This window comes from Danio rerio, chromosome 4 (genome assembly GCF_049306965.1).
Source record: "Danio rerio strain Tuebingen ecotype United States chromosome 4, GRCz12tu, whole genome shotgun sequence".
Classification (NCBI taxonomy): domain Eukaryota; kingdom Metazoa; phylum Chordata; class Actinopteri; order Cypriniformes; family Danionidae; genus Danio; species Danio rerio.
The window spans coordinates 69,738,060-69,750,482 of NC_133179.1; the positions used below are offsets into that span (position 1 = coordinate 69,738,060).

Sequence of the window (12,423 nt, forward strand, 5' to 3'; positions counted from 1 at the left end):
CATGATCTAGGACAGGGGTGACCAAACTCGGTACTGGAGAGCCAGTGTCCTACAGAGTTTAGCTCCAACTTGATTCAACACGCATGCTAGGAAGTTTCTAGTATATCTAGAAAGAGCTTGATTAGCTGGTGTGTTTGATTAGGGTTGGAGCTAAACTCTCCAGGACCGAGTTTGGACACCCCTAATTTAGGACTTGTATGCTTAGTGCAATTTCAAACCATGACTTAAAGTTTGCCTGTCTGTCTTGGGACAGCCCCAAACCAGCGAGAGGAACAAAGAAAGTTACCTGCATGACTTTTCACCTCACGCCATTGGTCAGTCAGTAGAATATAGGTGTTACTTAAACAAAGCTTTAAAGTTTGATCCACGCAAGCAAAATGCACAGAAAATCTCCGACAGAACCCCACCAGGGAAGACACCATTTCTGTACCCGCTTGACTCGCCTGAGTCCACGTTTCTATTTTTCCAGCAAATATTAACTCAGTTAAAGATCGCACCTCGCGTATCCTCCGATTTGCACTGCAAACTCCGCTCAAATGACAACAGGACTTCGTAAGAGACTCCATATTTCAAGCATCAGAATAAACTTGCCCATTATGAGGGAGAGGAATGCAAGTATTTCTTTATGTGTATTTTTAAGCTGTGCCCCTTTAACGCCCCATTCACACGGGGCGTCAATGCTTCCCATTCACTTTGAATGGGTGATGTCAGGCATTGCCAAACTGCATTGTGGATCCGTCAGCGCTGCTTCAGAGGCGTTGCTTAATGCAGAAGTTGGGACTAGCTCAACTTTTCAAGCGGCGACGGAAGCGTCAGCCAATCAGATCGCTGTATGCAAATACACCAGCTAGACAGTGGCCTATTGCTGACTGAATTTTATTGGCTGACGCTTCTATGATGATCGTTTCAGCCCCAACTTCAGACACGCCTTCAGTCAAGCGTTATTGCTGAAGCCCCGTGTGCGTAAGGTGTTTATCAATACTTGGTGGGTCTCATTATTCCTGTGGGGCTGAGTAAAATTGGCCATACTTTATCAAAACTCTTTTATTTCCTCGCTGTCCTGTGTTTGTCTATCGTATGTTTGTTTGTTATGTGTTAGACTAGTCATCAAATCATTTTATAATCACGTCGTATTTTGTTAGTTTTGCCTCAAAAAATGGTCACTTTACTGGTAAAAGATCTTGCTACCAGCTTACTAAAGCTTAATAAAATGTCTAAACTATCCATCTACTTCATAATAAGAGTAACTCCCTTTTTAAATAAATAAGCAAGGAAAGAGTCTTCTCAGGCGAGTGGACGAAGTTAAAGTTATAATGTTTTGCCAGTGATACCGAAGGACCAACAGCAGTTCTGTCACATAACCTTCACCACGATTTAAAGACGTTTTTCTAGTAATAAAAATTGCTTGGTTCTCTTTCAGAATAAAACAGTCAGTGGTACAAAATGTAGTTACCCTCAGATACTATTTAAAAAAACAATTGATTACATTTATTATTTTTAATTTTTTTTCATGATAAATTCATTCATTTTCCTTTGGCTTAGTCCCTTTAGCCCAGCCATTCCCCTCACTGACCAGCAGAGGGTCACTATCACTGGCTTTCTAAGAACTCCATCACCCAGAAGTCCCTATATCTGGCGCTGAAAGGGTATATGCCGAACGCCACGTGACCAAACCGGATCCCTGGGTAGAATACTCCCGCTCATCGCATTTCATATGCGCCATCGGTTTGTTATTGAAAGTAGTAAGTCGTGTTTATACGTTATATAATTTTATATTTTAAATATTCAAGCAAGATGCCTTTATCAAAGGCGCTAAAATACCAGAGAAGGAGCAATCCCAACAGTGATTTCTGTTGTGTACTTCAATGCGCGATGTCTGGGGAGTTCAATTCCACCGTAAGTTTCCACAGGTTTGAACCTTTAAGAAAAATGTGGATTCACAATGTCAGACGTGACAATTTAGTTATAAGTAGGAACACAGCAGTCTGTAGTAGACATTTTGTCCCCGCTGATGTCTGTCAAGGCGGTCGACGACACTTAAAGAAGGGAGCTGTGCCTGTTCTGTTTGCCTGGAACGACTACCGGTAGCCAGGCCAAGCGTATGGGAGAGAACACCACGCCGGTTGTTGAAGAAACGGAGGAGGAAAGCCTAGATGTCAAAACACTGCTTCAGTGTCACGACTATGATACCAAACCATATTAGCGGAGAGTGAAAAAGTGTTCTACCCAGGTTGACTAGAACGCGAAAGTTGCACATATACCCAATAATATGACGTATAAACACTACTTACAACTAACTACTTTCAATAACAAATCAATGGCGCATAAGAACTGGCGATGAGCGGAAGTATTCTACCCAGGGATCCGGTTTGGTCACGTGACGTTCGGCATATACCCTATTTCCCTGCACCTGATCGCAATCCACACTCGCACATATCGCTCTCACTCACCTCTCATTGCGAAGTCTTGTTTTGCCCTGCATACATTTCTGAGCGATATTACTTGCCTTCTGATTGTTCTCTTGTTGACATCTTAGACTGTTCATCGTCCTTGTCTTCTCTCGCTGCCTGCCCAGACCTTTAGCTGCTATTTGAATCTGATTCTCTGCTGTCAGCCCCGATCTCTGCCTGTACTCTGATGCTGAACACCACTGCCTGCCTTCGACCCCGTTTACACTTCCAATGCACTCGAGTATTACATCTTTAGCCAGTGCTCTTGTCTATCAGTTGTTTAATAAACGTACTGCATATGGATCCCTCTCTGGCAGATCAATCATTACACCTTTATTCATCAGGGGTCACCACAACGAAATGAACCGCCGACTTATCCAGCATATGCTTATATAAGATATGTAACATGTTGTGTTAAATGTAACATTAAAACGATGGTGATCTGGATAATTGTATCTCCTGTATTCTATTGCTTTACAGTGTGAACTAGTAGAGGCTGTACGGTTTACTCAACTAGACATGCACATCCCTAATCTTTACGACTGTGATACTGAATTGAGATATGGATTTACTAAACAGGTGGCTCAGTGGTTAGCACTGTTGCCTCACAGCAAGAAGATCCCTGGTTTGAGTCCTTGTCATTTCTTTGTGGAGTTTGCATGTTCTCTACCGTGTTGGTGTGGGTTTCCTCTGGGTCCTCCGGTTTCCCCCACAGTCCAAACACATGCGCTATAGATGAATTGAAAGAACTAAATTGGCTGTAGTGTATGAGTGTGTCTCTAAATGAAAGAGTGTACTGGGTTGTAACTGGAAAGGTATCCGCTGTGTAAAACATATGCGGGAATAGTTGGCGGTTCAATCCGCTGTGGAGACCCCTGAGAAATAAGGAACTAAGCCGAAGGAAAATGAATGAATGAATTTGCTGAAGGGTTTGATAAAGCATCTGCAAATATTTTCATACTCTACTGTTGCTTTGTCCTCATTAGTGAGCACACTATGAACCTCCACTAATGGATTTCATCCGAATGCCAGAATACAACAACAATCTGTAAGACCCAGGTAGAGTTATTTGAAGTAAAATGGTCAGGAATTTAGGAATTAACATAGTAAACGCGGACATTTATTCAAATGAGTTGATCTTTGTGAATGAAAACCAACCTGTTTGCTCCTCTGGATCCTCCTGTTTGACTGTGAATGTGTCTTCAATCTTCAGATCTTCACTCTCCTCTTTAATAAACGCCATCTTTATAACAGTGTGGAGATCAGTCGCTTCAGCAGGAGTTTCTCTCTGTGTTTGGACACTTTGTCCTGTTCAAAATGAGAACAATGAACAGAAATAAAAGAAATCCACACTCGGTCAGCTCTCTAGTTCACTATTCAGTGCACTGCTGAGGGAGTCAGCCTGAGGAACAGACAACAGACACAATCACAGGCCTGTTGCACAAAACAAGTTTGGTTTTTAGCCAGGTACGTTCATGTTTAGTCATGTGTTGGTCTCAGGAAGGTTATCACAACTTAAGCTATCATAAGTTTTTTATTCCAAGTAAGAATTATTTTGGAGGAAAATATAGTTTATACAAGGGATTAAGCTGCGATTATGCAGGGTATATACAGAAACTCAGTAACCTTTAAGACTCTCTGCAAACAGACCTCATCAGCAGTTCAGGTTTCAACCAGTATCATTGCCGACATTTTAACCTGCAGTATATTTGCTAAATAATGATAGTAGGGAACTAATCCTTAACTAAAACTGCATTTATATGCTGAATAAACATGTTCATCCACCTTTATGCTGTGTTCACACCAGACGCGGTACACGCGGATAAATCGCGATATTCACGCATAAATAGCCGCGTGAACAATGGAGTTTACTCGCTTCATTCGCGTGTCAAACCCCGCTTCATTCGCAAATTCACTTCAAAACAGACGCGGTTTCCCGTGATGGGCAGGGCTTCTGTCTGCCCGGTGACTCTAGCTTCATAGCTAAATGGCTAACATGGATTTTATGAAGAAAATAACAGTGTTTATGTGCTTTATGAAGACTGAAAAACAGCGTCCATACGTTTAGGGTCGTGTCTGAGTCCACTACATTCTTTCAGAGGTGCATCCAGCTCTGTGAGCTCATAACCTCCTCCAGAAACTGAACCTGGATCACGGAGGCTTTCAGTGGTGCTTCTGACTGAGCCAAGCCCAGTTTGATGACTGGAGGATTTCCACTGGGACACCATCAACAGGTTCTACGTCACAATCCCGCCCCCACAAGAGCAAGCTTCTGATTGGTTAACGCGGCGCAAATGTCCACTGAAGTTCAGATTTTCGAACTCGAGAGATTTGCGTGAAACGCTTGTTAAGCGCGTCAAATGCACAAAACGCTCAATTCGGCACGTGCCATTTGCTCAATTCTTGTCATTCGCACCGCGCCATTCGCGCTTATCGCGCCGCAGGATGTCTATTTGCGCGTTTGCATTGACTTAACATGTAAATCACTCGCGCTTGACGCGCGTGTCGCGTCTGGTGTGAACGCAGCATTACAGCACCAGGAATAACAGTGTTATGCTGTGTTCACACCAGACGCGGAACGCGCGGATAAATTGCGCTATTCGTGCGTAAATAGCCGCGTGAACATTTGAGTTTACTCGCTTCATTCGCGCGTCAAACCCCGCTTCACTCACGTGTCAAATTCACTTAAGAACAGACGCAGATTCGCGTGATGGGCAGGGCTTCTGTCTGCCCCGTAACTCTAGCTTCATAGCTAAATGGCCAACATGGATTTTATGAAGAAAATTACAGTGTTAATGTGCTTTATGAAGACTGAAAAACAGCGTCGATACGTTTAGGGTCGTGTCTGAGTCCACTACATCCTTTCAGAGGTGCATCCAGCTCTGTGAGCTCATAAACTCCTCCAGAAACTTAACCTGGATGACGGAGGCTTTCAGCGGTGCTTCTGACTGAGCCCAGCCCAGTTTGATGAACTGTTGTCGGTGAAGGCTGAAGGATTTCCCTCAGAACACTGACAACAGGTTCTACGTCACAATCACGCCCCCACAAGAGCAAGCTTCTGATTGGTTAACGCGGCGCGAATATACGCTGAAGTTCAGATTTTTGAAATTGAGTGATTCGCGCGAAACGCTCGTTAAGCGCGTCAAACGCGCAAAACGCTCAATTCGCCCCGCGCAATTTGCGTCATTCGCGCCGCACCATTCGCGCGTATCGCGCCACAGGATGTCTATTCGCACGTTTGCATTGACTTAACATGTAAATCACTCGCGCTTGACGCACGTTCCGCATCTGGTGTGAACGCAGCATTACTGCAGTAAACAAAACAGCGTGATGTCAAAACTAGCAGGATTTGTTTGATTTCAGAAACTACACAGCATCACAATATTCAAAGACTAAATTTAGCCAGACTTTAGCATACTGATACAAAATTTAACTCCTTGCAAAAATTTCTCTAAATTAATTGATCAATTTTTAATACTTTAAGACACCATGTTATCAAACTGCAGCTGAATTTAGCAGGCTAAAGTAAAGGTAACCTTTGAACATCAGGCTAAGAGTAAAGCTTTTGAATTATCAGTTAGCTTCACTGCCGATGCTACTACAAATTGAGTTTTAAAGTCACTTCATATTAATAATTACAAAATGTTTAATTGCATAAGCAATAATTGTGTGTATATGTTCATATATGGCCATTCCAGATTAATGTATAGAGGAGAGCTAGATTCAAAATATATATTTAATAATAATGTAGCCCCCCCTGTTAATTTTTTCCCCCAATTTCCGTTTAACGGAGAGCAGATTTCTTCAACACATTTCTAAACATAATAGTTTTAATAACTCATTTCTAATAACTGATTTATCTTATCTTTGCCATGATGACAGTAAATAATATTTGACTAGATATTCATCAAGACCCTCCTATAAAGCTTAAAGTGACATTTAAAGGCTTAGCTAGGGTAATAAGTTATTGTATAGCGATGGTTTGTTCTGTAGACTATCAAATAAAATCTAGCTTAAAGAGGCTAATAATATTTACCTTAAAACGGTGTTTAAAATTGAATAACTGCTTTTATTCTAGCCGAAATAAAACAAATAAGACTTTCTCCAGAAGAATAAATATTATCAGACATACTGTGAAAAGTTCCTTGCTCTGTTAAACATCACTTAAGATATATTTAAAAAAGAAAATTAAAAGTGAAGCTAATTATTCTAACTGTCATTTAATGATGATTAGATTAAACTAAACAGATCAAATAGATGTGCGATATTGGTTAAGTGTTTGAAATGGCCCTTCATCAAAATGTCCTCAGTAACATCAATGTCCACTGGTCACATTAAAGCAAAGTGAACAGCTGCTAGTGGGGTATATGCTCACAGACTTTCAAATTCAGTCAGCAGGCACCATGGCTTCCAGCTAATTGTCATCCCATTAAAAATCGCAGCGTTTAAGATCTAATTTCTTTCAACAAAAAACAAAAACAAAAAAAAAACAGCGATCTTAACTGCTAGGCTGAGATATGATGTAAAGACCAAACAAGAAGCACTGCATTAAATTAGATTTTACCGTGCCATGTCTTTAAAATATGGGAATTAATTTTACCTCAATGTTTTCATAGAGGTAAAATTGGTTTTGTATTCGCACATTCGTTCATTTAGAAGTCTCTATATTGTTCACCATGTTACTTTAAGCATTTGATCGGAATTAGCATGCAAGTGTGACTTTTAAACAACATTAACTCTAATTCAACAGAATTCTACTTTGATAGTCACTGGCTGCTAATATGATTTCGCTATTTAGAGTTTGCAAAGAATACTTTTCTTAAATTATATTATTAAGGGGAAAGTCTGAATGTGCAAATATAAACTAACTACCTCTTTTGTGTTTTCAATGGGATTTCTAATGACGGCGCCTGCGTTTAAACAGGTTTTTGTGTCTTATTACGCTTTAACAGCCAAATAGCCGCTTAAGTCTATTTAACTGATTATATATGAAGTACATTACAACATCGGTGATGTGAAAGAAACCGTATGAAATTTAAAAAATAGTCTCATACAGCTTTCACTCCAAGTTTATGATTGGCTGAAAAACACTGGCTGTGCAAAATGGGCATTGATTAAAGTGCATCACCTCATTTAGAAAACTGGGTAGTCTATATGTACATTTACTTATTTTATTTTACAAATTTCATTAGTTTTATTATATTTATATTGTAATCCATGTATTTTGTATTACTTTAGTATTTTTGTGTTCCCTCTATCATGTTGCTCATATATATTATATCTCAATATTTCTTGTATTGTTTAACTTTTCTTCTTTTCTTTTAAAACAAAAGGTGTATCATTTGAATAGAATCTCCACTCGCCATTGACTGAATCCATGTTTACTAACAGTTTGACGACAGGCTACATAGACACTAGTCTTGCTTTTTAAATGGCACATAAACGATAATTTTCCATATTAATATCAAACATTGCTTCGCTACATCGTTGTTAATGTTGTTCACAAATATTTAATGATGTCGTAAAAGGAAACTGAAGGTTTATTTAGATTTAAAAAAAGCGTAAAGCACAAACCTGCTTCAGGATCGCAAACACGGGAGCGGGCGCAGCCTTGTGACGTCACAACACACGCCAAAATAAAAGTCCCATACAGAGATTTGTCAGACATCGGCAAGGAGTATGGAATACAGATTTGAGAGGAAGAGATCTATATAAAATCAAAAAGAATGTAGACAATAAAATGGTTACTCATGGAAAGAATAGGAAGGAAGAAGTGATAATACCAGACTGAGACTGGGGCATACCGGACTGAATGATTCCTTGTTTTTAATCGGTGTACATGACAATGGATTATGTGAATTTTGTGATGTAAAAGAAACAATCGAGCATGTAATATATGAATGTTTCAAATATAGAGAAGACAGAAAGGATCTAATCGAATATCTTAAGGAGAAAGAAAAGGAAGATAAAGATATAGGATACCTACTGGGGTATGAGTTTAATTATAACCGTATAGGATACAGGACTCTAATAATTGTTTTATATAATACAGGATTAGATAAAAGGATATAATAAAATATAACTAACAATAATATATAACTAATAATAATAAAACTAGAGCGAGGCAGTGGCGCAGTAGGTAGTGCTGTCGCCTCACAGCAAGACGGTTGCTGGGTTGCTGGTTCGAACCTCGGCTCAGTTGGCGTTTCTGTGTGGAGTTTGCATGTTCTCCCTACCTTTGTGGGGGTTTCCTCTGGGTGGTCCAGTTTCCCCCACAGTCCAAAGACAGGTGGTAGAGGTGAATTGGGTAGGCTAAATTGTCTGTACTGTACGAGTGTGTGTGGATGTTTCCCAGTGATGGGAATAGGCATTATAAAATATAATTTATTGGGTAATTTAATAGATAACATAAATAATACTCGATACAACGACTGTTTTTACGTTACTGTGAAGGTTGGGTTTAGGGTTGGGGTGGGGGTAGACGTTAATAAAATACAATAAATGGGAAATTTAATAAATAATATAATTAATTCTCGTTAACTTCGGACTGCATCCAAATCCGATCTAGCAGCAACCGCAATCGAATCCGCTTAGGACCCCAATGGATCATCTGCATTGAATGCCTGATCAAAAACTATTGTACTTCTCCACATTACAATCAAATTTGGTGCTTTTTATAGTCTATTCTCAGTCTTGACATTTTAACAACACTAACCATATTAGTAGCATTATTATCGGTAACTACAAGTTAAAGATACGCATCGTTAAAATAATTGAAACGTTTGTAAACATTAAATGATGTCTTTTTGATGTTTTTATGCATTTATATGTTACATATATTTACATAAGAAGTGGTAGCACGTCGTAGGCTATCTAAAATAAAAGCTTTACACATGCCTTTAGTTGTACATCAGTATACGAAATACATAATTTAAAATAGTTTTATGTCATTATAACATTATTTTAAATTACATAAATTTAAACGAGATTTCACTGCATTTATATATGTGTATATTTTAATCAGGTGCTACAAACTATACCTATTAAAACTCCAGTGAACCAATAGGATCCTAGGCACACCCAATAGGGTATATGCCGAAGTATGCTAATAGGACTTTGAATTTGCCAGTAACCTGGGTTAATCGCTTCCGGTCAACTGTATGCCCAGGCCCGGCGCCAGGAAGTCAAAACTGAGGGGGCATTTTAAATGCATAGGGGGGCACTAGACCTGGTGACTGATTTTGGTGCCTTGTTTCTTTCATTTAGGCTATTTATTCACATTTATTATTACTTTGCATTACTGCCTAAGTTACTGACCCAAGGCAGTAATATAGGCTACGTTTTAATAGTAATAACAATATGCAGTTTCGCTATTACGAATTTTATTAAAGATAGTAATGCATACCGCTTATTAATGCAGACGGATCATAGCTTCAGTGCCAAACGAGTGCTTTAAATCACATGTTATTCTCCTTATTTCCGTTTTATTTCAAATAACAGGCCTATGAATGTTTAAAGTTTTAGGTAAAGACGTCAAATTATGGCCACACATGCAAGCTGACCCACGATCAGACTATTCGTTTAACCGGTAAATTAATATAGTCAAATCAGCTTAACCGAGTCATCCTGCTTCACGTATTACCCAACCAACATCAGTGTTAGGGAAAACCTAAAGGTTACAATCTACTGTCATTTAAAACAATTACTTAGTTACGTTTTAATGCATTAGTGTAGCCAATAAAATACCTAAATGTGATGGGGCGACGTATGGGCTTGGCACTACATTTCCCATAAGTCCGTAGCAGAGCGTAACGTAGCGTAATAGGTGTCAGTACACGCTATAAATAGACGCACAACAGCATAGCGTGCTTTTGGTTGTCATTCATTGAGGCTACAAACAAGTGGGTATCAAGCAGAATCCCACCCGTGTTAATGGTGATTGGCCTGGTGACACAGTCGGCAGATTTTAACTGATATGCTACTTGTGTGAATTACATTCAAAAGGTTCTCTAAGAAGAAACTCTGGGTTGGGTTTTAATTCCTTTCGGTTAGGTCCAGTTATGTAAGGACTAGCACGACTATTGTTACTATTTTTGTTTGTTGATTTAGGTGAAAGGCCCTGTTTGTTGTGTGCTGTGTACAAATATTATTGTAACTTTTTCTTTGGTTTGTTTTGTTACTCTTGTGTGTTAAAGGGCAGCCGCTCGTCTCCTCCGTGGGTGTGACTGGCACTGGTGAGGTGGTGGGACCCTTTAATGGTTTGTGGTGATTTGTGTATATTTTTGGAGTGCTGTGGTTGCTGTAGTGTGATTGCTGTGCTACTGGGAGTTAAGAGCTTCTCATCTGTTGCATCTTCTCACACTTCGTCCTGCCCCGTTGTAGGCCTGAGGTTTGCCCTGAATGTTTTGTTATTTTGTGTTGCTTACTTTAGCATTCTCTTTTTTAAATTGAAATTGCCCCATTTATGCAATGTTTTAACGAGTAACTGGTTTTGTACTTTATAATAAAAACTGTTTGAATGAGTCATAGAGTTCTGATTAAGTTTTGTGGCTATTATTCACTCATCATTATCTGATGGGTTACATAAAAAAGATACCAAAATTCACATGTAATTACCGTGAAAATTGGTTAAATTTTGGCACGGATAACACGCAACTCAATATGCTATGTAACTTTTTTATTCATCGTTTTAAATGTAAAAACAAAGATTTATCTTAGGCTATCATAAGTGTGCTTTTTTTCGTGATATATTGTAAACCATCATAAACCATTAGGTTACTAGGCCTACCCGTCATTTTATTTATTATTTATTTTATTTATTAAGCCTTTTTTAATAGCTTGTTTTCAGGTTATTTTCATTTTAGGGCTACAAGTCAAAACAAACTCGATATGCTGTATTTTAGCTCTTAAAATAGATCTACAACATATTTTGTGTTGTTTAATTTTGCATGAGCAAATAGCAGTATAGCCGAAATTACATATTTTTAAAAGATTATCATTCTGCCTACCTGCAGCACGAGAGGTTTCTCGGTTGATCCGCGGTAAATCCACTTAAGCACTATACCTATTCCATTTATAACACTGCAAACTTGACTTAATAAACGCAAAAGGCATTTATTAAGTGTTATACCTTGACTGCTGCTGCATAATGGGATGTTTCTCTACACAACTGTAAAAGTGCGCTTTTTAGCAAAATGAAAGCAAACATTCAAAGAGTTCTGCGTTTTGTCAATTTTAGCTTAATTGTAATAATATTAATGATAATATTAATAAATAAATTAAAATATTATTTATATTGTAGCCTACTGTGGGACTGTGCAGTGAACTATTTGTTTTTATTAAAACATTTTTATTAGGCTACATCTTCCCGAACTAATAAATGACTGGCAGTTGCGTCTCTGCTAAAATTAACAGCAAGTTTCTTATGTGTTTTTTTCCTTTTAGAGCTCAAGAGAGTTGTGTTTAAAGAATTAGTTAACCAAAACATGTAATGAATTAAGCTGCTCCTTGTCACCGTACCTTAGTTCTCACTCTCTCCAGTTCAATGTTACAGATTACCTTCAGTCACCTGCTTTTCTAGTATTCACAGGTCATCGGAGTGATTCGCTCCACCTGTTTCTCATCCCTTTGTTCCTATTTATAGCACGGCATTTCCCTTCATGTTTGTCAGTCTGTTGTCGTTGGTGTGTGTGTATAACGGTCTGTTACTCACCCCATATTTGTGTCCAGGGCTGCCAGTGAACGAGTCTCCCGTTGTTTCTGGACTGTTTTTCCACGGCACTCCCCCGGCACTCACCCGATTGGGTTTTTTGTTCCTTTGCAAAGACTTTCTCCTTAATAAACACTTTGTGTTCTGCACTTGAGTTCACTCCTTCTTCTACCCGTGACACTCCTATCATGTCACCCACTTTTCTCCCTTGTGAGTTGAGTGCGCCTCCTGTGTGCGCGTTTTGACGGCTATTTACGGGCGCAC

The 12,423-nt window shown here is 39.0% G+C and overlaps 1 protein-coding gene across 13 annotated transcripts in view; it reads right to left on the reverse strand.

Annotated features, from left to right (window-relative positions):
• The window catches only part of LOC100538121 (uncharacterized), a 27,693-nt gene extending 15,633 nt beyond the window's left edge, over positions 1-12,060 (reverse strand). For 5 of the 13 annotated variants that reach the window (XM_073948616.1, XM_073948617.1, XM_073948615.1 and 2 more), the window contains exons 1-2: positions 8,025-8,065; positions 3,609-3,852 (exon numbers count right to left, since the gene is read on the reverse strand). In XM_073948616.1, the coding sequence (XP_073804717.1) occupies positions 3,609-3,693 (85 nt within the window). In that variant the 5' untranslated portion in view covers positions 3,694-3,852; positions 8,025-8,065. Of the gene's footprint in view, positions 1-3,608; positions 3,853-8,020; positions 8,226-11,458; positions 11,622-11,969 lie in introns of those variants that run through there. The other 8 variants (XM_073948619.1, XM_073948606.1, XM_073948604.1 and 5 more) reach the window with 5 other exon arrangements.
• Between the last annotated feature and the right edge of the window lie 363 nt (positions 12,061-12,423).